This window comes from Pelobates fuscus, chromosome 1 (genome assembly GCF_036172605.1).
Source record: "Pelobates fuscus isolate aPelFus1 chromosome 1, aPelFus1.pri, whole genome shotgun sequence".
Lineage (NCBI taxonomy): Eukaryota > Metazoa > Chordata > Amphibia > Anura > Pelobatidae > Pelobates > Pelobates fuscus.
This window is the reverse complement of record NC_086317.1, coordinates 329,633,922-329,657,009: the sequence shown is the minus strand read 5'-3', so window position 1 is coordinate 329,657,009 and position 23,088 is coordinate 329,633,922. Positions and strand designations below refer to the sequence as shown.

The 23,088-nt window shown below is 38.0% G+C and overlaps 1 protein-coding gene across 1 annotated transcript in view; it reads right to left on the bottom strand.

Moving 5' to 3' along the window:
- The window catches only part of EFNB2 (ephrin B2), a 43,181-nt gene extending 23,054 nt beyond the window's left edge, over positions 1 to 20,127 (bottom strand). The window contains exon 1 of the mRNA XM_063459945.1: positions 19,405 to 20,127. Coding sequence (XP_063316015.1) covers positions 19,405 to 19,526 — 122 coding nt within the window. The 5' untranslated portion in view covers positions 19,527 to 20,127. The remainder of the gene's footprint in view (positions 1 to 19,404) is intronic.
- Between the last annotated feature and the right edge of the window lie 2,961 nt (positions 20,128 to 23,088).

The following is a 23,088-nucleotide window of genomic DNA, read 5'->3' as shown; positions in this document are numbered from 1 at the left end:
AGTGGACTTCCCAGGTCTGCTTGCAATGATGTCACCTAAAGACTCATTTGAAAGAATAACAGGTTTCCCAGCACATATTTTAGGGAGGACGTATTTAGCTGTAGAGACTTCCGTAAATATAACGAAAATGGTGCTTCAGTTTCTTCCATAAACATGCACCACTAGTTATCTAATTATTTTTATTGGAGACAAAGTACATTTCTGTTTTCCATAATGCTGAGTCTGTTAGAGATTGTGTAACTGCAGGCAGTCAGCGAGTATCTGTCAGCCTGGCTGTGTATTTCCTAGTGTGACTTCATCCTGTATGTATGTGTCACTGTATCAGTTTCTACCACCACCCCAATAAATGAACCGGGGCTGTGTGCATTATAAGCAGATTTGCTAAGTGATCGCTGAACATTTTGCAAGCATAATACAAGTGGCAGAAGTAAAGCCAAAGTAATATTCAATGGAATCTTGAACAAGAAGTTATGTTAGCCCTTCACACGTGTAAAAATTAAAAAATAAAAAATATCAACCATATGTGCGACAGCTCTGAATTACTGGATTTCAGCAAGCCTCCCAGAATGCCCTACAAAATACTTCTCTCCTCCCCCCTTTATGAAATACTCATATCGACTGTGTTGGAATTTTAAAAAAATTCAATGAAATACCGAGCCAGTCAAAAGATATACTGAGGCGTGAGAATACAGCAATGACTTCGGCTCTTAGTGTTAAAGTACCAGGAGCAGATAAGATATGGCCGGAAAAAGATGGCCGCCCCAGCGAGGGACAGGTTCACGTAAGTTCAACTCACCTTTGCTTGCACCCCCTCGCCCCTGGCCACCGAACCCCCAGCGGTAATGTCACCGTTGGGGGTCATTGCAAACTGTGCAAAGTTGGAAGCACATTCATATTCATGGCCTCTTTATAAAACACAGCAAGACGCAATCTGTGATGGAGATCCTAACCGTTGCTTTCGATTAAAAAGCATGCATGTATCATAGATATTAAGGACCCTCAGGGAAGTGTTTGCTGGCATTTTAAGGCGGGACAGTGCTGTCTACGCATACTTGTATTGCATTCTGGGTGCAATGCAAATTTTCAGTCATTTGCCATCGTCCATCGTATTTGATTTATGATATTCATTTGTTAAACTTCCGTGTATTTTAGAAATATGTGTGTGTATTTATCTAGGAGAGAAAAAAACAAAAAAACTTTTTTGGTTTTCTGTTTGGCTGTTCATATCCTGAACTAAAAAGCTCTTGAAAAAGATAACAATTTGATTGTGCTGGGCCACTGTGGTGTTTGAATGCACAAGCAATCTTTGGTGCTATGTAATTAGTTGCTCTTTCTGGTTACTCTTGATAAATGATGCTTTCTGCTGTGGTTGAGGGCTAGCTCTTGACCCATGACACAGCTACACACTTCACTACTTCAGCTCTGCATCACACAATCTTAAGAGGCCGACTGTCACTTTGCAAAAGGGGGTTTTCAACCCCATGGGGGACCCCTTTTGTCCTTTTCAGTATTTCCTAACTCACAATCACATATTTCAACTACATGCTGGGAAAAAAAAAACCTCAGGCATTCCATAGTCATTAAACATCAGTAAACAAAACATGGGCGAGGTACATTAAATGCAACTCTGCCTGGTGACAACATTTTGTATAAACACTTTTCCTGGATAAAGAAAATACTTTAAACAACACAAGCCAAAGCAAAAATAAAAAACATTACATGAATAGCATTTTTCTAGTGTGATTCTTGATGTATTGAACCTTACATGTTTTAGCTACATTGTGCTGCCCATTTTACAATGTCTTGGGAGGCAGCAAAATTAGTTTGTCCCTAACAGAAATGTTCTTCCCTAGTTTCATTATAGTGGCAAATGTGTCTATACAGTTAATATAATAACAGAAACTTTAATAAAGCATTATGTCTACTGCTGCCTGTTCTATAAACCTAGTCAGTCAGTAAAACAAGACAATTTATTTGCTATTCACACAATGTAGCGTGGTAACCAGGAGCCACCACTAGGGGCAGAGTTGCTTACTTGCTAACACAGATAGCTTGTCTCCATTTTGCTAGTAACAGATTTTAAAATTAAATTTGATTGAAGCACGCAAGGCCGGAAAAAGGTTAACAGCCATAGCATTATTAGATTAAATGTGTGGGTATAAATTATTTTTCTTTTAATCCCAAACTTCACAGTCTCCATTGGGATTTACATTTTTCATTTATAGGAACTGGAAATAAAATAAGCTCATCCAGCATCACAAGTATCTACCGAACAATCGATAAATAAAGATAGAGATATATATACACACACAAATACAAAAAACTTATTTTAATGCTAACAGTGCTAAGGGAGCTGTTGTGATCTCATAATTGTCTGTGTTGAGGCTGACAAAAAAATGTGTTGTTGTGTACACTTTTATTCAATTTCTTATCAACTTTCCTCAGACATCTAACAATTACTTCAGGATACAACAATAATATTAGATTTCACAGCCAAAGGACTGCACAATTGAACCTCAATTCTAATGTAAGCTGACCCTCTTTGATCCAGTTAACAGTGTTAACCCCTAACCAATCAGCTAAAATCTACACAGATGGAAGACAGGTTTCGCCTCACCCTTCATAAGTATGCAGCCCTGATAAGTGTCAGTTTTCTGCATACTCTGCCTGACAGATCTAGTGTTAGACAGGCCCTGGGGCATGATTGGGAAGTGTTAAGGGGCATTCTAAGTATTTAAATAACAGTTAAAACAAGAGTGTTACTATTTTCAATGAAGTCTTTGATATCTATTAACAAAGTAACAAACCAGTAATCAAGAACAAAGGGTTATCTATGTCATCTTTTGTTAAGTTGCACCTAATTAACCCTTAAATCACAGTAAAATACTTTTTGGGTTAAAAAAAATTTAGTTGCACACTGTTAATGATAATAATATCAATTTACAGAGGGAATCAATGTAAAAAAAATACTATGGGGGCAGGGGGCAGAGCCGGCGCCCAAACGAGCTGGACGCGTCTCGGAGCTGCTCCGCTACTCAGCCCGAGAAAAGGTCAGCAAAACCCGAGAATCCCTCGCAACCAGACTCCACTGGAAGCTGCCTGAACCCCGACAGTATGGGGTAAAAAAAACAAGAAGCTGCGTCCGGACCCGGGCTCGGGTTCTCAAGATATCGGCACTTACATGCGGACTGCAGCGAGGCCGACACACACCAAGATGGCGCCCGCGGAGGCTTACACGCATCTGTCCTCGGACGAGGATAGCAGCACAGCCGACCTCTCCCCTCCACCGAGGCGACGAATGGAGCCACTGGCGACCACAGCGCATGGGGACTCAGCCCCAGCCACGAGGGCAGATATTAAAGCCCTGGTAGCAGAGATTCAAGCCATGTTCAATGCAGATTTGGCACCAATATGGGAGGAGGTATCCACGCTCAATACCCGCATGCACACAATGGAGGAAGGTATGGCAGGCCACAAGCTCGCTCAGACAGCCACAGATACCGCCATAGGAGCGCTGCAGAAACAATGCGCAGATCACCAAGCCCAACTAGCTAACTTGGAGGACAAAGCCAGGGCACGCAACCTACGAATAAAAGGCATTCCGGATACTATAACAGACACAGAACTCCCCCACTACTGCAGGAGGCTCCTTGCCACCCTTCTAATGCCCAAGCACTCCAAACAGATAGTGGTGGACTCCTGCTACAGACTTAATAAAACGGCTACTGCAACCCAGGAGACGCCTAAGGAAGTTCTGCTCAAACTGGTACGTGACGCTGACCGTGGCATTATTATGGGGGCAGTAAGGGGTACTCCAACGGTGCCCTTTGAGGGTGATCAGCTTGCATTTTATCGAGACTTTTCCAGATATACCCTGTCCTGGCGACGCTCTCTCAAGCCCATAACCCAAGGAGAAGTCCATTACCTACAAGTGGGGCCCCCGCAGACTACTTGCCAACAAGGCAGGGAAAACACACGCTATCTCGCACCCTGCTGAAGCCTCAACCTTCCTGCAAGCCCTCGGTCTACCGACAGCACAGCCACAGATTACAACCCACCCAGCCTGGAATGTAGCAGACGTCACCCCATTCGTGCCAAGAGGAAGCGCACCCACGACAGCGGCACAGCCACCCTGAACTTTGGGACTGAGTTTTGCCTGTGCACTACCATATGCACGCTACCCCTTACAAATCCTATAACTGTTGCCCTTTTTATTCTATTTAAAAGGGATCGAAAGTTGACCATGTTTATATATGTCTCTATATTTTATATCTGTTATGTTATGTTATGTTGCTGGCTCCGTAAGCCTTAGACCTAGCTCAGTATCAAAGCACCCCCCCCCCCCCCCCAAGCGCCACCAAGCGACACGCCAGCGCAAAACATGCCCAAAACATAACCCCTGCCTTCAGTTACAGCATAACAAAACGGGAACTCACACCCGGCTTCGAGGGCGCACATACCCAATAATACCAATACCATAACTATGTGCCTCACTCCTGCATAGGTATCAGGGCGTACTTTACACTGGCCACAAGGCACATACGGCCCAAGTTTACCGCCCTACCCAGTCACAAGCTCGAGGACCACTGACAGGGAAACCTGGGTAAACCCGCATATACTAAAAATAAAATTGAGTAGACTAAGCTAGGTGGCGAAAGTATCCATGTACTGTAAAAATGTTTTACCTGCTGATCACGAAATCTGTTATATTGTTAGCCAATACTCGCAAAAATAAAGAATTAAAAAAAAAAATACTATGGGGGATATTTATCAAAGTGGTGCAATCACCATGGAAACCGATAGAATTAGTTGGAACATTCCACTGGTGAGTGCTCGTTTACAACTTTACGCCACTTTTTACAATACAGAAATGTCATGAATATCATCTTATGTCTTTCATAAGAGGACAGGCCTCAGTAGTTAATGATAATACAGTTTTAAAAAAAAAGTGCCTACCTAGGCACTGGAATTTTGGTTAACCAAGACCAGATGGCACCTGTAAAATAACTGCCTCTGTAGAGATATCACAGTACACAAGATAAAAGATGATTGACAAACAATTGGGGAAGAATATAAGTCGTTTGGCTTCACCAAGCTGCATAATCAGTAAAGCTAATCAACTCTCCGCCCTATAACAACAGAATAACCCAGAGTATCCTATCAATTAATTTATACCTGTACAGTCAGGTTCCCCTGCAGCAATGCTCAAAGCCCAGACAGTGATGGAGGAGGGTGGGGCCTGTCTTGCTATGCAAAGGCGAGGCGGCGTTGGACAAACAGTGACAAAGCCAGTAAAATAATGCAGGTTGATTTTATATATTTTACCTGACACATATCCATAGAAAACTGGTTTTAAAATATAATGGATTTGCATTGTCCCAGTGAATAAAGCAGTGTTTATTTGTAATTATCTACTTTTAGTAGATTCTAAGACAACCGTTCACAGGTAGTAGCATACACCACAGTGCGTCTTAAAGCACTATACTGAATATTTCTACTAGGCAGACAATGATCTGTCTGTTCATTCAACAAGCGAATCATATTTTAAAATATATATAATTATAACACTGTTGGTTAAAGCACAGTTTGACTGACAGCTGTGACCTATTTTTCAGGGCAACTCAGTGCCCTGCCTGAGATTAATGGGAGTTGCATTGTGGGAAACAGTTGCCGCCATTAATTTGGCTTAAGAACAGCATAAAAGCGATATTTGTACAGAATCAGGCCCACCAGCCTATTTCGCTTTTTTTTTTTTTTCAACGAAGCAGGGTACAAAGACCATATATTAACTCTCTGTGACATATCTATCATTGTTTAAATTACCACTCCCTGACCCACTTTCTTTTCCCAGACAATTGGCAGTCTCTGCAAACCCACACCCATTTATACAGAGAAAGTAATTTGCTGCATAGAGGTGATAGAAGTTGTAGTACTAAATGAATAAAGTAGTGCAGGTTACACGTGATGGCTGTGGGTAAGGAAGGTTAACCTAAAGTAATAATAATTCTGCTGTATATGTTTCTGTCTTTCTTGTATATGTACAATTGGGTTAACACAAGCACTTGCTGCCTTAAGGAAAGGTACAGTATAATTGCTGCATTTACATATAAATGAATGGGGATCAAAGGGCTAGTGAAATATTCACAGAAGTGGGCTTTGGTTCAAGTGATATAATCTGATATGATGCAAATCCATTTGTTGCGAGGCCATAGTTTTCAGCAATTTTCAAGTCAGTCTACAGTGTTTTTTTTATTTCAATGTTTAATGTGTTCCTCTACAACACAGGCAAAAAAAAAAGACCTTCACCTTGCTTCCAGCAGTCATTCTAAAATTAATGTTTAAGGAAATGATAAAGAAAATACAAGCATGAACTTCAGGTTTGTATGAAGCTGTGATTGCAAAATGGCCACGTAGCTTCATGTTCTGTCTCTTATTATCAACAGAACAAGCAGGCATTGTTAGGCCACAGGCCTTAGCAGCCACACAGCAAGGATGACCTCTCTATCGTCCTAAAGCACTAGGATAGGAGACTAAATGAATGTCTTTTGAAATATGTATTGAGCTGCCTCGCAATCTAATCACAGCATGATTTCTTTAGAAGTCTAATAGAAACAAAGATAAAGATCAGGATTGAGGTGGCTAAAAGGTGTTAAAATTGGCATATTTTGAGTATTTGAGCAGGTTTCTTAAAATGCTCTTTAAATTATTGTTTTCCATGGAACATTTGTGTTGACAAAGGTATTTGAATAAGGGTATAGAACAGAGGGTTCCCAAAAGGAAGACCCAACATGTTGTAGAACTACAACTCCCATGATGCTTTGCATGCCTATAGAATGCTTTTAGAATGACAAAGCATCATGGAAGCTGTAGTTTTAAAACACTTGGGGATCTACCTTTTGAGTATCCCTAGTATAGAATGAATAAGCATTGAGAGATGGTAAGATTGAATACATGTATTAAATGCCATGGTATGTGTGCATGTCTAGCTGAAGCAGAAGTTATGACATTACGGCCTAGCAGTAAATATCTAATATGTGTGCACTAACCAAGATTGCTTATAAAAACATATATCACATACAGAGAAACACTTTTTAAATACATTTCCACAAGTATCAGGACATCTAATAAGCCTTAAGCAGGCTTTATTCCATTCTGTGGTAAAAACTGGGCATGATAGGCCTTTCAAAGTCAAATAAGAAAGAAAGCTGGCCAGATTTCCCAAACCAAAAATGGCATTTACTAGTGAGTACATGCTAAGTAAATAAGAAAGTCATCTCTTCTATACGGCTTAATTGCACACCTAAGCTTAAACCAGACTGATCTGCTGACATCATTGCTCCAGCTATCTGCGGGAGAAGGCAGCTCACAGTGAGCGCGTGATTAAAGCCCCTCACTGAGACATCATAATACCTACTGCTATTATATATTCAATCTGCAAATCTTGAGAGATCTGCATTAGTTGCAGGCGTGTATGCCAAAAATAGCTTCATTTCTCCAGACTTACTTAGTGTCAGTTTCAATAAAATGTATTTCAGCAACATACACGTTTACACTGCTTCTCTGTCCCACTGTATTTTCTAACATTTTGTTAATTCAGAAGGGGTTTACTGAAGTAATCATTTGTATATCGGATTCCTCTTTAATACCTCCACCAGTCAGGGATGTATATTGGTTAGCCTGCTGTAGAATACATTATAAGTAATATATACAAAAAAAAGGGGTTTGAGAAAACAAGTGATATGGCTATTTACTAAACTGGGAATTGTGTTGAATTGACCAGAGAATTTAAAAAGTTTAGGCTCCAATAAACTAGCTATTTTTAAACTGGGCTATTTTAGCCTAAACTGTGCAGCTCCCTAGTCAATTCTGAATCATTTCCAGTTTAGTGAATAAACGTTTGCTTATTAACCTTTTCAAGTTAACCACAGCATCTCCTTTCATATCTCCTAGAGCAGGCATAGGCAACCTTTGGCACTCCAGATGTTTTGGACTAAAACTCCCATGATGCCTTCCCAGCATTATGGGTGTAAGAACATTATGGGGATGTAGTCCACAACATCTGGAGTGCTGAAGGTTGCCTCCCCCTGTCCTAGAGCAGGGTTCTCCAAACTCTGGCCCTGCAGATGTTGCTAAAACTACAACTCCCATGATTCGCTTGCTATCTGTTTCATTCAAGAATCATGGGCCTTGTAATTCAGCAACATCTGGGGGACCAGAGTTTGGAAAAACCTGTAGAATGTAGGCTCCTTCGATCACGGCCTTCATCACCGGTGTCTGTCAGCGTTATTATGGTCTGCCAAATTGTGTTAAATAGCCCCAAACTTTAATTGTAAAGCACTGCGGAAAATTTTGGAGCCGTATAAATGCTAATAATAATAATAACACTTGGAAAAATATGACATGATAACTTGGGAATTCAAAGCCGAGTTGGAAATTGATGTTTATTACGTAGCTTACATCAGCTGCTTTGTAATTAACAGGTATAAACGGTAGAGAAATCCATTGAGTGGGTTGGTCACAGCTGCCAGAAATGAAAAGGTTTTGCACTTTGGAACCGATGCTCAAACTGTTCACAAACAAACAAAAACAAATCCCTGGTTACTAGCACATACTAGAATGCAAATATCTAAAGATTGCTATGTCAGAGATAACCTGGGTTATTGAAATAAAGTAGTGAATAGTGAATCACAATAAACACAGACAAGATCCTATCAAAAGACAATTCAGTTACTTCCACCTTTTGCTATAACAGATGTCACCATACTATTGTGAAAACGACGACATTTTAACAAAAGGATAAAAAAGGATCTTCAGTTGCCACATGAATTTGACAAGATAATGTTCTCTATGCAACCATCTATCCCTGTTCCTCAGATATTTTTTTTTGTTAAATCTCATCATTGAAGCATCAGAAAAGCATGCTCATTAATGAAAGCTTCATTACAGCTATCAACCTCTAATTTTGTTCAAAGGGTGATTGATGTCATATGTTCTTCTTCCCTTGTTAAGGATTTCATCTACATTTTTCTATGCTTGAAAACGCAAGAATGCAGTTTTACTAGCTGCCAGGTCTTATGGATTGTACGAAGCTGTAAATGAATGCAGACAAGTGAGTAACATGGTATATCGGCTTGCTTCTGATTCACTGTAGAGAATACATAAAAAGGATTGCCAAGCACCTAATAACTAAAATTATGTGTTTTTTTCACTAAACAGTGATTTGTAGTGCATTGACAAAAAACTGGCAAAAGTAAAATGTTAAAAGCTTAGGTGGTTAAAAATATCCAATTAGGCAAAATAAGATCATTTTTACATCACTGCTTTTTTGGCCTAAACGTTGTCTACATACAACCACAGTTAATCTTACTGGACCAAAAATTTGTATTTTTAAGCACATATTGCTGATGTGATGTCAGAAAAATGCAAACTCAAAAGCCACTCGAGGAAATGAGAGGACCTTTCATTACATCAATGCTTGACGTACAGTAAAGTGTTTGATAGACCTACGCATGGGGCAAAGCAATAAAGTTTAGTCTTTTGTTACATGACTACCATAAATGTGCAGCAGTGTGCATTTCAAAGGCCAAAATAGGCATCAATACATGTAGAATTCTCTGTTCTCTATGCCCCATAAATACTATAAGTGACTGGCCGCATGTTGAACCTTAGTAAGCCGCAAGGCACAGACATAGAAGTACAAAATAGAAATTATAGAATATATCATTACCAAGTGACTCAAACATATATATTTTTTAAATGATTTCCTTTCTTAACTGTAGTCTAGGTTTACAAACAAAAAAGTGTATATATTTTGGGTTAATGCAAAAAAAACGTCAGAATAGTACAGGGAGTGATCGATCAGAATTCAAATGCTAATGAAAACATATTGGAAATGTAAAAATAAATAAGTATAGTACCATCCATGATTTATTTATTTTTTAATTAATTCAATCAATTAGAAGGGATGATGTATTTTTTATCTTGACACCAATAAAGGCTATGTAAGCTTTAGCTTAGTGCATTCCTTTATTTTGATCACACTCTTTACTGAAGATATAGTTAAACATTTAAAAAAAAAAAAAAAAATTAAAAAATAAATGTACTCACTAAACAACAAACTGGAAACGTTAACCCCTTAAGGACACATGACACATGTCATGATTCCCTTTTATTCCTGAAGTTTGGTCCTTAAAAGCGCAAATTAATCCCAGAACTGGCTGTTTTGGCCTACATTCAGCAATTTCACCCCAGTACTCCTTAATTCCCAGTTCAATAAATAAAATCCAATATTTCAGCTGGCATCATCAATACGTGTGCTCAGTGTATTTAAAACGTGAGTGCCAGGCACTCAATGTAGCGAAAGTGTTTTAAGAAAAAACTACCTTATACATGTTAAGGAATGGTGACAAATTGTCTAATTCTTTTTTATAAACTGAAGGGACAGAGGAATCGTACATGTCCCCTTAAAAGTAACTTCATTGAAGCTCTCTCACAATGCACAATAACAGGGGCAATATTAAAATATGTTAAAATGCTGGGTATCTGTTCTTCAATTCCCAGTAACAAAGAGAGATGTAAAAAAGCTTCAAAGTTATCCAAGTCACCCTGCCAAGAAACATGATTTAATGAAATCATCTGAGACGCACTTAATCAAAAAAGTGTGTTTAGGATTATTCGTGCAGACAGAACAGTAAGTGTTGGCTTCTGTGTTTTTTTTCTGAGTCTGAGCTATCCTTCCATCATAAAGAATTCAGTTCTCCTAGCACACAAGCAATAAAACAACTACTCTTTATATCTCCTGCACCTGTAAGACCAAAGCTCAGCATGAGGTTTAAAAATCTCTTTAGTGTCATTTCTTCATGTATCTTGTGTCTACAGTGTCTGTGTGGAGAAACAAAAAGTGAAACAGTTTTACCCCGATTTTACTGCACTGTTTTCAGAGGAGCAAAAGTCAGGAAATCACCTCTTTTTATTGCATTACAGCATGACATAGCTAGAACAAAGAAATGTCTGATGCATTTAAAGGCACATTAAGTGCTGTATATTCACCAGTGAGTACCTCCCCTTTTATTCCAGCTGGCAAAAAAGATCCAGCTATCTCTCTAGCTATCTCTATTGAAATATGTATTGTCTTTATTCCTAATTAGTCTTAAAACAAAGTTTTGTTTATTTCTTCTAAACGGGTATGAGACTCAAAGTGGTGTATTTATTAGTAACTCCAACTGCGCTGTGCGATATGCAAAATTTGGCTCCACGTTTGAAATCGAGATTTTGTTTGTGTGAAATCTAATTTATTTTTCTATTCAGATAACCCCTATACCTGCCCACCCTGTATGAAGATGTCTCCCTGTCTCCAAAAGTTCATTAAATTAGACCGACGGAAACTGAGACGCTATAAAGAATCACAAACAAACCAGGGTCTGTAAGTGCAAGCGTTGTGTGTGACGCATGCGTTTGAGGCATTGCTCGTTCAGTGGAATGATGATGATGATGATGATGATGAACACTTTACGGCTGCTGTTGTATAACTATGAGCTAACAAGGCTTTCTCTCATGCTGTTTAATCCGTACTCCCAAGTTGTGTGTACTCCTCGCACAATACCTAACAGCCCCAAGCCAGGCCTTTAGTTCCTCCAGCACGCTTTTTAAAAATGTGTCACATCCAACATTAAGCTAATCTATACGTTGCCATGGTTTCAACTCTTCATCTTTTTTTACATTTTTAGGTACTGCACAGATTTACCATATTTTCTTCTCACATGGAAGACAGAAGTAAATGGCTTTTTTATTGCCATACAATCGGATTACTGCTGTTGGTTTCTCTATGGCTCTTTTCCACATTTCAATCAAAAGGGATCGGTTTATTTAGACGTTGTCCTTGATTTACATTACCCCTTTATAGATAGAGTCTGGGTTGTAATCCTTATTAACTATGACCATGGGCTAATTTGCTTAAAAATAAAAGCAAATTGTGTCAACTTTGTTTTTTAAAATAAAAGTTAAAAAAAATAATGTATTACTATATTTTTATATTTTTTTTTAGAGATTTCACACCATTAGCATGGTACTGAATGTAAAATTAGAATTAAACAAGTCCAACAGAAAAGCTTTTTAAAAGGTTTACATTTTCCACCATGAGAGAAGGGGTTTGATTTTGTTCACATCTTTTGTCTTCATGAGCTTTAAAGAGACAATGAAGCCACGGGGGTTTTTCAAGCTGTTCGAATACTGACCACTTCCTTTATATTATATACCATAAGGGAAGGAGGGGAAAAAAATCATGCAAGTAAAATGTGGAAAGAAGTCTATGGTTCACATATTTGATTCAAAATATTTTAAACACTTGAACACACCCATTTTAGTCCACAGAAGAAAAAAAAAACATACAAAGAATGAACTCATAAGCAAGTCTGCAAAACTGTACCATAGATATCCTGAAAAACAGGTTTTTACTTATGTCAGCCACCAAGGAAGGAAAAGATTAGGCCTACATGAATAATTTAAGAACTTGCTTTCTTGAAGGAAAGTTTCTTCTAATTTTCAAATAGGCAACTCAGCTCTTACACATAATTGGCAGGAACAATGCCCCTAGTTCAAGTGTGGTATAGAACAATATACACATATGTTTAAAAATAATCACAATCGCACAAAGAAATATATACAAAGCTCCTCATACACAGCTATGTTTGAGTGTTGCGTAACTGTTCTCTCTTTTTTTTTTAAATCCAACATTAGCAGACATAGTAGCAGGCCGAATACCGGGTTTATTAACTAAAACGTATTTTGCGGCAAGCCTACAGCTAAAACGTAAACCAAAATAGATTATTTAAAAAAAAACTCTCTAGCGTCATTGAGTTTTACATTGGTTCTAAGTTGTCTATTTACAGCTGAGTGAACTAAAAAGTCACTATTCAGTGAGTAGACCCCTAGGTACATTCTCATGACTAACTAGAGAGGAGTAAATATCAAAATGTATTCACTCCTCTCTAGTTAGATTCAAAAAGCAGAAATGGCTGTTTTTAACTTAATCACATGTTGTTGCTTACGCATTTAGACACATATCCATATATATTGTGTTCATTTTACACTCTTCCTTGTTTTCTCTGCAATTATGACCACTTTATTAGTCAAGCATGAATAGGCTTTGCATCTGCAATTAGTGCATATTAAGAAGGCTAAATACTCATTTATAGTAGATGAGTAGGTCTCTGAATTTAGTTCCTGTACACCTATTACACCCTTGGTCTGCAAACTGTTTTTCGTATTAAAACTTAACAAGACATTTTAGCAAATGTGGAAGAGTTGGGAATAAAACGTGTCATAAAACTCATTTAGTGTTAGCTAGGTCATGCTATATTAGTATAGCTTGCATCAAGTCTAACGATACTCTAATTTTAGCTGCATCAAATGACACCAGACTAAACTGATATTGTAATGATTCTTCTACACCTCTGCCCACTGTACAGTGCTACACACTATAGTTGTTGTCTCTTTATAAATAATAATATCTGTATTAACAACTTCTCTTGTTCATTTCTTCCATCTTTGTGGATTAGATCTAAAATGTACATAGATTTCATCACCATAATGGATTAAAATCTTTCCTTGCATCCTGATAAATCATGTATTGTCTGTGTATTAAAGTATCCCTTTTGACAAAACTACACCATCTGGTGAGTAGAACGACTTTCTTTTTATGTTCTGCTTTTCTCTGCAGCATTTGATACTTCTGCATAATGTTTAAAAAAAAAATCAATTTTTGAAATTGCTACTGTGAGATGCAGAGTTATTGTAGCATGTACCCTTAGTGTAATTGACTTTTTTTTTGTTTTGTTTTCCTGATATATGAAAACATTTAAAGTTAGTCTGTGGCCTATTCCCGAAACAGCTAGCTTACGTGGTGTGAGAACAGACTTAAGGCTAAAATAGAAAGAATATATATATATATATATATATATATACGGTTCAGGCCAGTTGAACATGTTTTTCTGTCTCTGCTATTCCAGCTTTACTTTTATAATTGAGTTGTTGAGGTACTAGATACTACAGTTGGGGCACCAACTACCTATGTTATCTCACCAGCTAATGCATTAATCTCACCAGCTAATGTATGTATCAATCATAAATTACTTATTATTATTATTATTATTATTATTATTTTATTATTTATATAGTGCCAGCAAATTTTGTAGTGCTGTAAAATATCTATGTGATTAACATTCAAATTATAGTAAAAACAAACAAACAAAAAGCTTTTTTAAAAAAAAATCAGCAATTAAAAAGATTTTAAAAAGATAGAGAGTTTATGATATTTAGGAAAGTTGCTGAACAGCAGTATTTTGACTAGAACCAGTTAAACAAACAGATCGATATCTATGGTGAGTAAGGCCTGTGAATTACCCAGGAATTCTCCATCAATCATGACAGGTAGGCTCCACCCTACCAGTGTCGCATCTTGCCGAAACATAATCAATAGCTATTAAAAGTGATTTTAAAGTAATTGGATAGTAAGGTAAACAGAATCAAAAAAATATATACTAAAATTAGGGGAAGAAAATAAAATGCCTTTGAAGATTCTTTATTTCAAGGCGTACTGAATATTCCAAACTAGAAAAAAGTTTCGGACAAAGCCCAGGAGCATAAAAGACATAAAAATATAGAAAATTCTGCAGTTCTGACTGTCAATAGTTATAATAATAATATAAAGACAATTACAGAACTAAACAAAGTGCTTTACCTGACTGAGGCATTGAGATAAGAGCTTTGGAGATAATTGGTAAAGCTAAAGTAACAATTAAACCCTAGATGAACCTTACCATAAAAGATGAAGAGGATCTGAATACCTAAATCTCAACTATTGAGTGTCTTGAATGTCAGTAATTTACCTGTGATAATTCCGAGTTTAGGTGATAGATTTGTGTGAAAGAATAATATTAAAAAGAGTGTTGCTTTAGTTAATTAAGTGGTATCAGCAACATTCTTGGTGCTCCGGAATTAGAGACAAGTGCTTAGCAAATCACCTAAGCTTCTTCTCTTGTTTCTTTAGATTTAAGCTTTAATTGTGAGGGTTAAAATGGCCATCCCAAGGGAAAGGATTCCTAAAGAAATTCTTGTCTACAGCAGTTTAACATTGACTAAGATATGGTTTCAGCGGGCACTTTGTTCAAGGGCTGGCTCAGTTGTCCCTTACCAACAAGGGCCAATAGCTCCAGTTTATCATCCTGACAAAATGAGAGGAATGTGCGTGTAAAAGTGCTCAAAATTCCACCTCCTGGTGTGTCCCCTTTTCTTTCCCTTCTATATTAAAACCGACAAGATTAACCTAAATGCAATCTGTAGGCTAAAGTTCAAGGGGGTATTCACATAGAAATGAATGTGCATTTGTTTATGTACAAAATCCCAGCTCTTAAATACAACAAAGAGCATACTAAAACATACATAGAGCCAAGGACTTTCCTTTAGTGGACGTAACCAGACTGTTATATAATATTACTAACAAACCCTTTCCCTGGTGTAAACAACACATTTTACATTCTTTAATAATACCCTTGAAAATTCTTTATAACCAGCTTTCTGAAAAACCGATCAAATTATTAATTAAGCTGGGAACTGTTGGCAAATGACCAGGGTATTGCAAATTTCAAGTGAAAATAGCTAAAACTTAAAAAAAAACATTACCCTACTCAGCTTTTTTTGCCGCATGAATATATTGGCCTACTATTTCCACTTATTGGATCAATTCCTAACAATTCCTGGTTTGGCCAATAAACCTATGAAAAAAAAGTGTTTGTAAGATTTGTAACTAATTTGTTAAACTTATTTAATGTAGATTAACCAAAAACTAAAGTCGCGTTGGCCCACAACTAGATTACAACTATTTTAAACATTAAAATGCACATTATTATTTTTTTTCCTAAAACGCCTTCTAAAATAGTTTTAGGATTCAGCAACAAAAGAGGTATCTGGGAAACTATATACAATGTAAATTTTATATTGTGCAGCCTATCAACCGCAGCACTGTTTAGCTGTGAGTACATTGCATATCCATAATATTGGTTTCAAGGGCTAGACGGAAACATAAAAGCAACTCAGAGCAGGCGCTCAATCATCTAATTATATACAAGAGCAAAGGCATAATTTTATAAGTAGAAATGATCTGCGTTATCATCTTTTTATATTTCCTAGTCATATTAAATACTCTACAAGAAACCACTGTAGTGAAAAGCAATGATATTCATATTTAATCAGTAACGCCAAAGTAGAAAATGACATTTATTATTAAACGATATATTCCACTAAAATCGGCCTAATGCAAACAAGCGACAGCACATTTTAACTCCCTATTGACTGATTTTATGGCTTCTCTTATAGCCTGGTATAATTAATGCAAATAATCAGCAAGCCATCCGGATCACAGATCAAAAAGGTGAAGACCTGATGTCAAAGGAGTATCTCTACTAGATAAGTATGGGTTCTCATACTCTTTGGGGCCTAACAAAATAAAATGTCACACAATCAATCAGCCTAGGATAAGTCTCAACGTAAACACACAAGAAAATAAGACTCGTGAACAACCAGAAGCAAAACAAATCTGGGAGAATTCTAATTTAATGGAATAGAGAAAACTAAGGGAATATTAAATAATTGAGATTAATTTGGAGTATTCACAAAACTGACATTTTCTAATGGATTCCTTAAAGGGTTCGTAAACATGCAAAACAGCCTTATAACAAAAATAAATAACAAATGACCCCAAATATGATGAGATGATATAACAATTGGATGTGAAAGGTTGAAATGCAAGTGTAGCAAGCCCAAAATCTATTTCTAACAATGTGTATTGGTAGGGTGACCTCTGTAGGTCTAAACTGATCAGTGTTTTTACTTCCTCCATTTAGTCTAACCAAAGCTTTTGGAAAAAGGGGATTTACACAGATAAACACATTCAGTTCTGCAAATACTAATAGATTAGAAGATATTTACAAAACAACCAGATCATGTAGAGGACAATTCAGAATGCAACATAGATGTTTTAAAGGTCTATTAAATCTCAGTCAGCTTGTTCTTTGTTGAAAGGGGGCAGCACACGTTATAGTCCTATATAATAACCCTTTATGTGAGGGAAGCATCTATGGATTATGAAATCTTAAAATCATAGTTTATCTATAATTACAACTTTACAGTCTGATACATCAGATGCCAAACTACCAAGAGTAGGACTCTCCTATACATGCCTTGCTAATCTGTGTTGTCCTTGTGGGTGGGCAGAGAATGACAACTGTAAAATATTTCTAATAAAAAAAAAATAGAATCATTATGCTAAAATAAATCAGTTAAGTAATTCCAGGCTTTCAAGAGCTGGATTCTAAGCAGATATGTTTTATTTTGACATAATAAGCTATTCAGTTCATGCATGATTCTGCTCATTTTCTCAACGAGTGAAACATGAAGCTTTAAATAAATAAAAAGCAGAATCCTCATAAGGATCCATGCACGCCTTGCCTTGTACCGAAGAGGATAAAAACCCTGTCACTAATCTGCCCACATTAACTTTCTCTCTCAGAGGGTTCATTGCATTTTCTTCACCAAACCTGGGTTCACCTTGTGTTTGCATTCACTTATCTCTGCTTCTACGAGCAAAGAGAGCTGTAACTACTAACCGATGCTGATATAGAAAGGTATAAATGTGTATACGCACACACACACGCATATACACACACATTCATGTATCCACATTCCTATCCATATACACAAATCCATTAAAATACATGGGCCTCCTGCACTCAGGCTAGCAATACCCCAGGGTTTAACGAGGCTAAAAAAAAAAGACAAAGAGTGAGTAACACTCACATGTATCCCTAAATATCAGTATCGATGTGTGCAGTGTATTACTCAGTGTTTCAGTGGCAACATGTAACTTTTCAGGACCACAGAAAGTTCTGTTGTATCCGCAACGTTAACCCATATATAAACGGTACTGCTATTATAAATATAAAATGTTAGCCATTATATTTGTTTTGCCTGTTTCATGCTGAGTGTATTTATACAGGCCCACAATGATACTGAGTGATCTGTATAAGGTACACAACACATATAGATAGCTATATCTACATGATGTATACGCAACTATAGATATAGTCAGTATACACAATTTTAAACGAGAGAAATCTCAATGCATCATTCTGGTGAAACCATTTCTATATAAATATGTAAAAAATAAATAAAAATAATAATAATAAAAAAATTTTTTATTTGATTATGAGTATTAGTTAGTCTGTAGTGCTTCTGTTTTATAGAATGGGGTGTAAAGTGCAGGGTGTCCCTAACATCTTGCAAGCTCTGAGAGAAGAAAGTCACATCAGAGAACACAAGACCAAGTAGAGATCGACCTCCTCTACCTGGGATTGTATTATACAGAGACTAATCGGGGACTCTCCCGGCACATCCAGCCCTCAGACTGCCTACTACAAGCCTGTATTCAGAGCCCATGGAAGTAAGCCATGTCTGAATGGGTTGCCGTATATCAGAGTCATTGGCTGCCAAGTGGAGTCCCCAGCCTGGAACTGATTAATGGCCTTCAGCTTGCTCGCTGGGAAAGCTTCAAGTCAACTAGTTGAACGTGTGATGGGAGGTCTGAAGGGGAATCTAACATAAAACGTAATAAAAGCACACTGTTTTTAGGGGTTTTGCTTATGAGAAACCACAAGATGACCACAGAGGTGTCCACTGGACCTGACTAGAGGGCAACCCCCTAATATCAATGTTAAACAGGGTGTCCAAACTGCGTAATACATGTCACTGAGCTCTGCAGCGGTAGCTGCTGATATAAGAAGATCACCTACCGCTGTCTGAGGTTACCCCAGATCATTTTCCTTACTCCCCCCCCCCCCCCTCCCCTTTCAAGGTCTGGACATAGGGGAGCAGTGGACATATCTAGGTGCAATGCGGCTCCTGCTCTGTCCCTTAACGTCCTGTAACCCAGGGCCCTCAGACTGCAGAAGGTGGCAAGGTGTCTTCTTCTCGGGTATTTATTGGAGCTTCCCATCCATCCAAAATGGTAGTATGAGCAAATCCACACCCTGGTAAGCGCTTCGGGGTTGGTGGGTCGGTTAGTGCCCAGCATCCCGCCACTCCCTGTGCCCAGCGCTGCCCTCACTATAGGACATCCAACCCGACACCAGCCTCCTAATTGGCTCCTGGCTGGTAAAATAACATGTAACACTAATTTCCAATGAGAAAGCAAAATTCCACCCAAATCCAATACGGGGGGCCGTAAACCTTGTCTTTGCACGGGTTGGGGGTTCATACAGTATTTAGGCATCAGATCCCCCTGTATGGGATCCATCACTGACAGCTAGAAGGAAATAAGAAGAATTCACACAGACTGGGGAGAGGAGCACTTACTTGGGGTTGGAGGAATTCCAGTATATAGGCTCTAACACTAAGGATCTGGAGATAGCAGTCCTGATCAACAGGATCCAAACTCCCATGCTGTACTTCCATAGAGAGTCCCTGCTGAACGCCATGCTGAGGGCTCACCCGATCCTGGGACCCTACACCCAGGAATGTGACGTGCAAAGCTGCTTCTAGCTCCTCTCAAACTCTCAGTAGAAGCAAAGGGGACGAGGAGAGAAAAAAAAACCACAGAGGGTGACAGTGAGTCCTGCACCGGTAGTGAAGGAGATCCAAAGGACAGTCCTTACTCCTGCTTGGTGTGTGGGTACTCCGGCTGGTGCAAGAAGAAAAACAAAATTAACTCCAAACTGAACACTCCTCTGCTTGGATACACTGTATCCTAAGGCATCCGAAAAAGCCACACGACGAGAAGAACATGGGGATCCAGCATCCGGCAGCAATCCCTTATTGCTCTGTAGGTGCCTGTTGGTCACCAAGATGATCCTCAGGAAACCAGCCCAGGATGGCAGAAAATCTGGATCAGAACCTGTGCTGAAGAATCAAACAGTCCATTGAGATGTGCATAGATCCCAGGCGAAACTCTGGGTTAAATCCCACGGGTGGTGCTGCTCCTGGCAGTATGCAGTATGTGATGTGACTTGCAGAGCATGTATTGTACACACAGCCCGGATAGTGAGACTCACAGCAGCTCCAGATCCTCCCGCAACTCGCTACTGAAACAAAGTAACAGCGGCTAGCACAACGTTCTATGCATATAAACCTGTCCCGCCCTCTCCGATCCGCGACTCTCATTGGCTGCCTCTAACAGAGGCGCGTCTGATAGGCTGTGCTCCACGTCAGTCACACAGTGCAGGCAGAGATTGTCTGTTCTAGGGTAGAATATTGTGTGTGACAGGTATAGACCTCCCATACAATATAGCACCCTGAATGCTCTTCATTAATATTCATTACGTGACCCAATGACATCCACAACTTGTACAGAAACCCCATCGTCTAAACTAAACACACATAAATGCTTTACTTTGTGGCTTGTACTCTCATTCCATCTGATAGAAACGTTTATTCAGAGTAACAAGATTTCTAACGGTGACATAAAAAGGAATTAGGGAGATAAACTCAACTTCTGATTTACCGTTTATCTGATGGTTTTAATTAAATCTCTATGGGACACAATGTGTCATTGTTCTTGTTTGTTAAGGACTGAGTGTTAGAGGACATTGTATGTTCTATGTGATATTCACTTATTTAAAAAAAATAGAAAAACTACATTTATTGCAAACGTATACTAATGTACATTAAATATGCAATGTATCCACAAGATATACATATTATTGCATACAGAGAGAGCGGATAAAGGCACAATATATTTTATAGAATATTATAGAACATAAATATTGTAACTATTATATTTCTTATTAACTCTCTCTTTCTATCTATATTTTATATATACTGTATAACACACGCGCGAATACCCAGACATTCATGTACAAATATCTATAATTCTCGCATGTACGCAATTCATGGTGTATTCAGTGGATATTGACTTGTGGGTTTAAAATGTGTGAAACTTTTGGGTTGATTTTTTTTTTTTAATTTAAAAGCAAATTTTAACTAAGTTGCATTTACTAAAACGGGAACAGTCCAGAATTAACAATTAAATTGATAATTTTATACCAACATTTGAAAGAAATCCAAACCAGCCACGTTTGCTTCTTTGCTACAAATTTCTAATATTTGAAATTATCTAGAAAACTTTACACAATCCTCAGTTTGTTAAATAAACCCCCGAAATCTTCAACTCGGCCGAGCGGGGGATTGCTTCCATAATACATTTTTGAATAGGTACATTCTGAATGATTCACAATGTTTTGATGAGTTAGAAATAAATCGGTTGCCAACTCATCACAAGTTGCTGAATAGTGAAATTAACTTGTAATTTTTTTATAACACCCACTAGCATTTTAAAATGACATATTCTGATTGTATGGGAACATATGAAGACCTGAATCACATATGTAAGTTAAAAAAAAAACCAACACTATAAAAAAGGCCTGGATAGAACAGACATAAATAGGGAATTACAAAAAAAAAATTATATATATATATATTTATTGAATACGAATTATCCGCAATCATCATGTCCAGACAATGCTCCCGTCTCCCTCTAATTTTATTTACACAATACTTTATCTGATGTGTCTCTGTGTGAATACTGCAGATCTAGATTTAAGGCAGCCAGGCTCCATGACCCTACAGGACTGACTAATAGCAGATAAATAGAGTCACGTCTCACACAGTCCAGCCAGAGATTGCAGTGAGTCCATCACATCCCAATGAATCTGGGTCTGGAGCTGCTCTGACCCCTCCACCCCACATTTCTTCTCACATTGGGCTATAAAACTTTATTTTGTCAGAAAATAACCACCCTCTCTGGATAAATATGAGCTGAGGAAGTTAAGGTAATTTAAAAAGAGATCAGGATCCTCTGTGGATTGCCAAGGGAGGCCTAGATGGAAGTGTATCTAAAATATACATTGACGCCAAGAGAGCAAGCCCTCCTTTAAACTAAATCGCCTTATAATGAGACTCTATTATGATAGGTGTGTTATTGTAAAATGGGATTTTGCTCCACTTAGTATAAACACTTTACAAAGAACTCTGCGGGTGCCTAATATGTACATCCTATCCCTTCCAGCACAATAAAATGCAACTACAGTATTCTCATTTGAAGCCCCCTTTTGATTTTATAAACAAATCACACTTTAGTGTCCACATAGCCCTCAGACACATAAAAGCTGGCGATCTGAGTAAACATGTAATAAATACTAATATTAAAGCTGTCACTAAGTAGTTTGTAGGTCAGGATCTTTGGGAAATAGACTATTTTCCAGAAAGGTCAGGATGCATACAGTGGGGCACCAGGTGTTAAAACAGGGGCCAAAAAACGTCTCTTCATTTTGCCAGTGAAGCTTATTGCTTGTTCTGTGGCTGGGCTAATAGAGAACGTGTATGTGGAGCCCAAATCCTCCTATGTTTAACCTTCCTCTCGGGTTAGACAATCCAATATACAGTGGGATGAGGGGATAAAGGGATTGCAAGATTGAACAGAAAACATTCTATCTTTTCAGTCTTCACCTGGAAAAGTCACGATTCTTTACTAACATTGCAGGAGTGACAGAGAGAACGTTTGAAACGAGAACTTCGTAAAAAAAAAACCTAATGGAGAATTGTATTTGAACTTTTTTTTTTGCTAAATATAGTCATGAAGTAATACAATAATACAATATACATTATATAACAGTCTCAGGATATCAACTTCATATTTAACCCCTCACCTCCCTTAAATGGAGTGAAACAGGAGCCTTCTTTCTTGTGGTTAACTGGGGACCATATATATATATATATTTATTTATTTTAATTAATTAATTATTATTTTTTATTCATTATTCATTTATTTTAAAAAATATATATATTATTTTGTTTTATTATTATTATTATTTTAGAACTCCAAATTAAAAAAAACCGTATATTTACTCAAGTATGGGAAGGCCTGAGGTGCCCTTGTTATGAGAGAGCCCCGACTGTCTGTCTACCTAGCAGACAAGTTTCCCAGTTACCCCCCATGCCTCCCCCGGCCCTCGCCCATCCCCTGGGGCCTGTTTAATTTACACA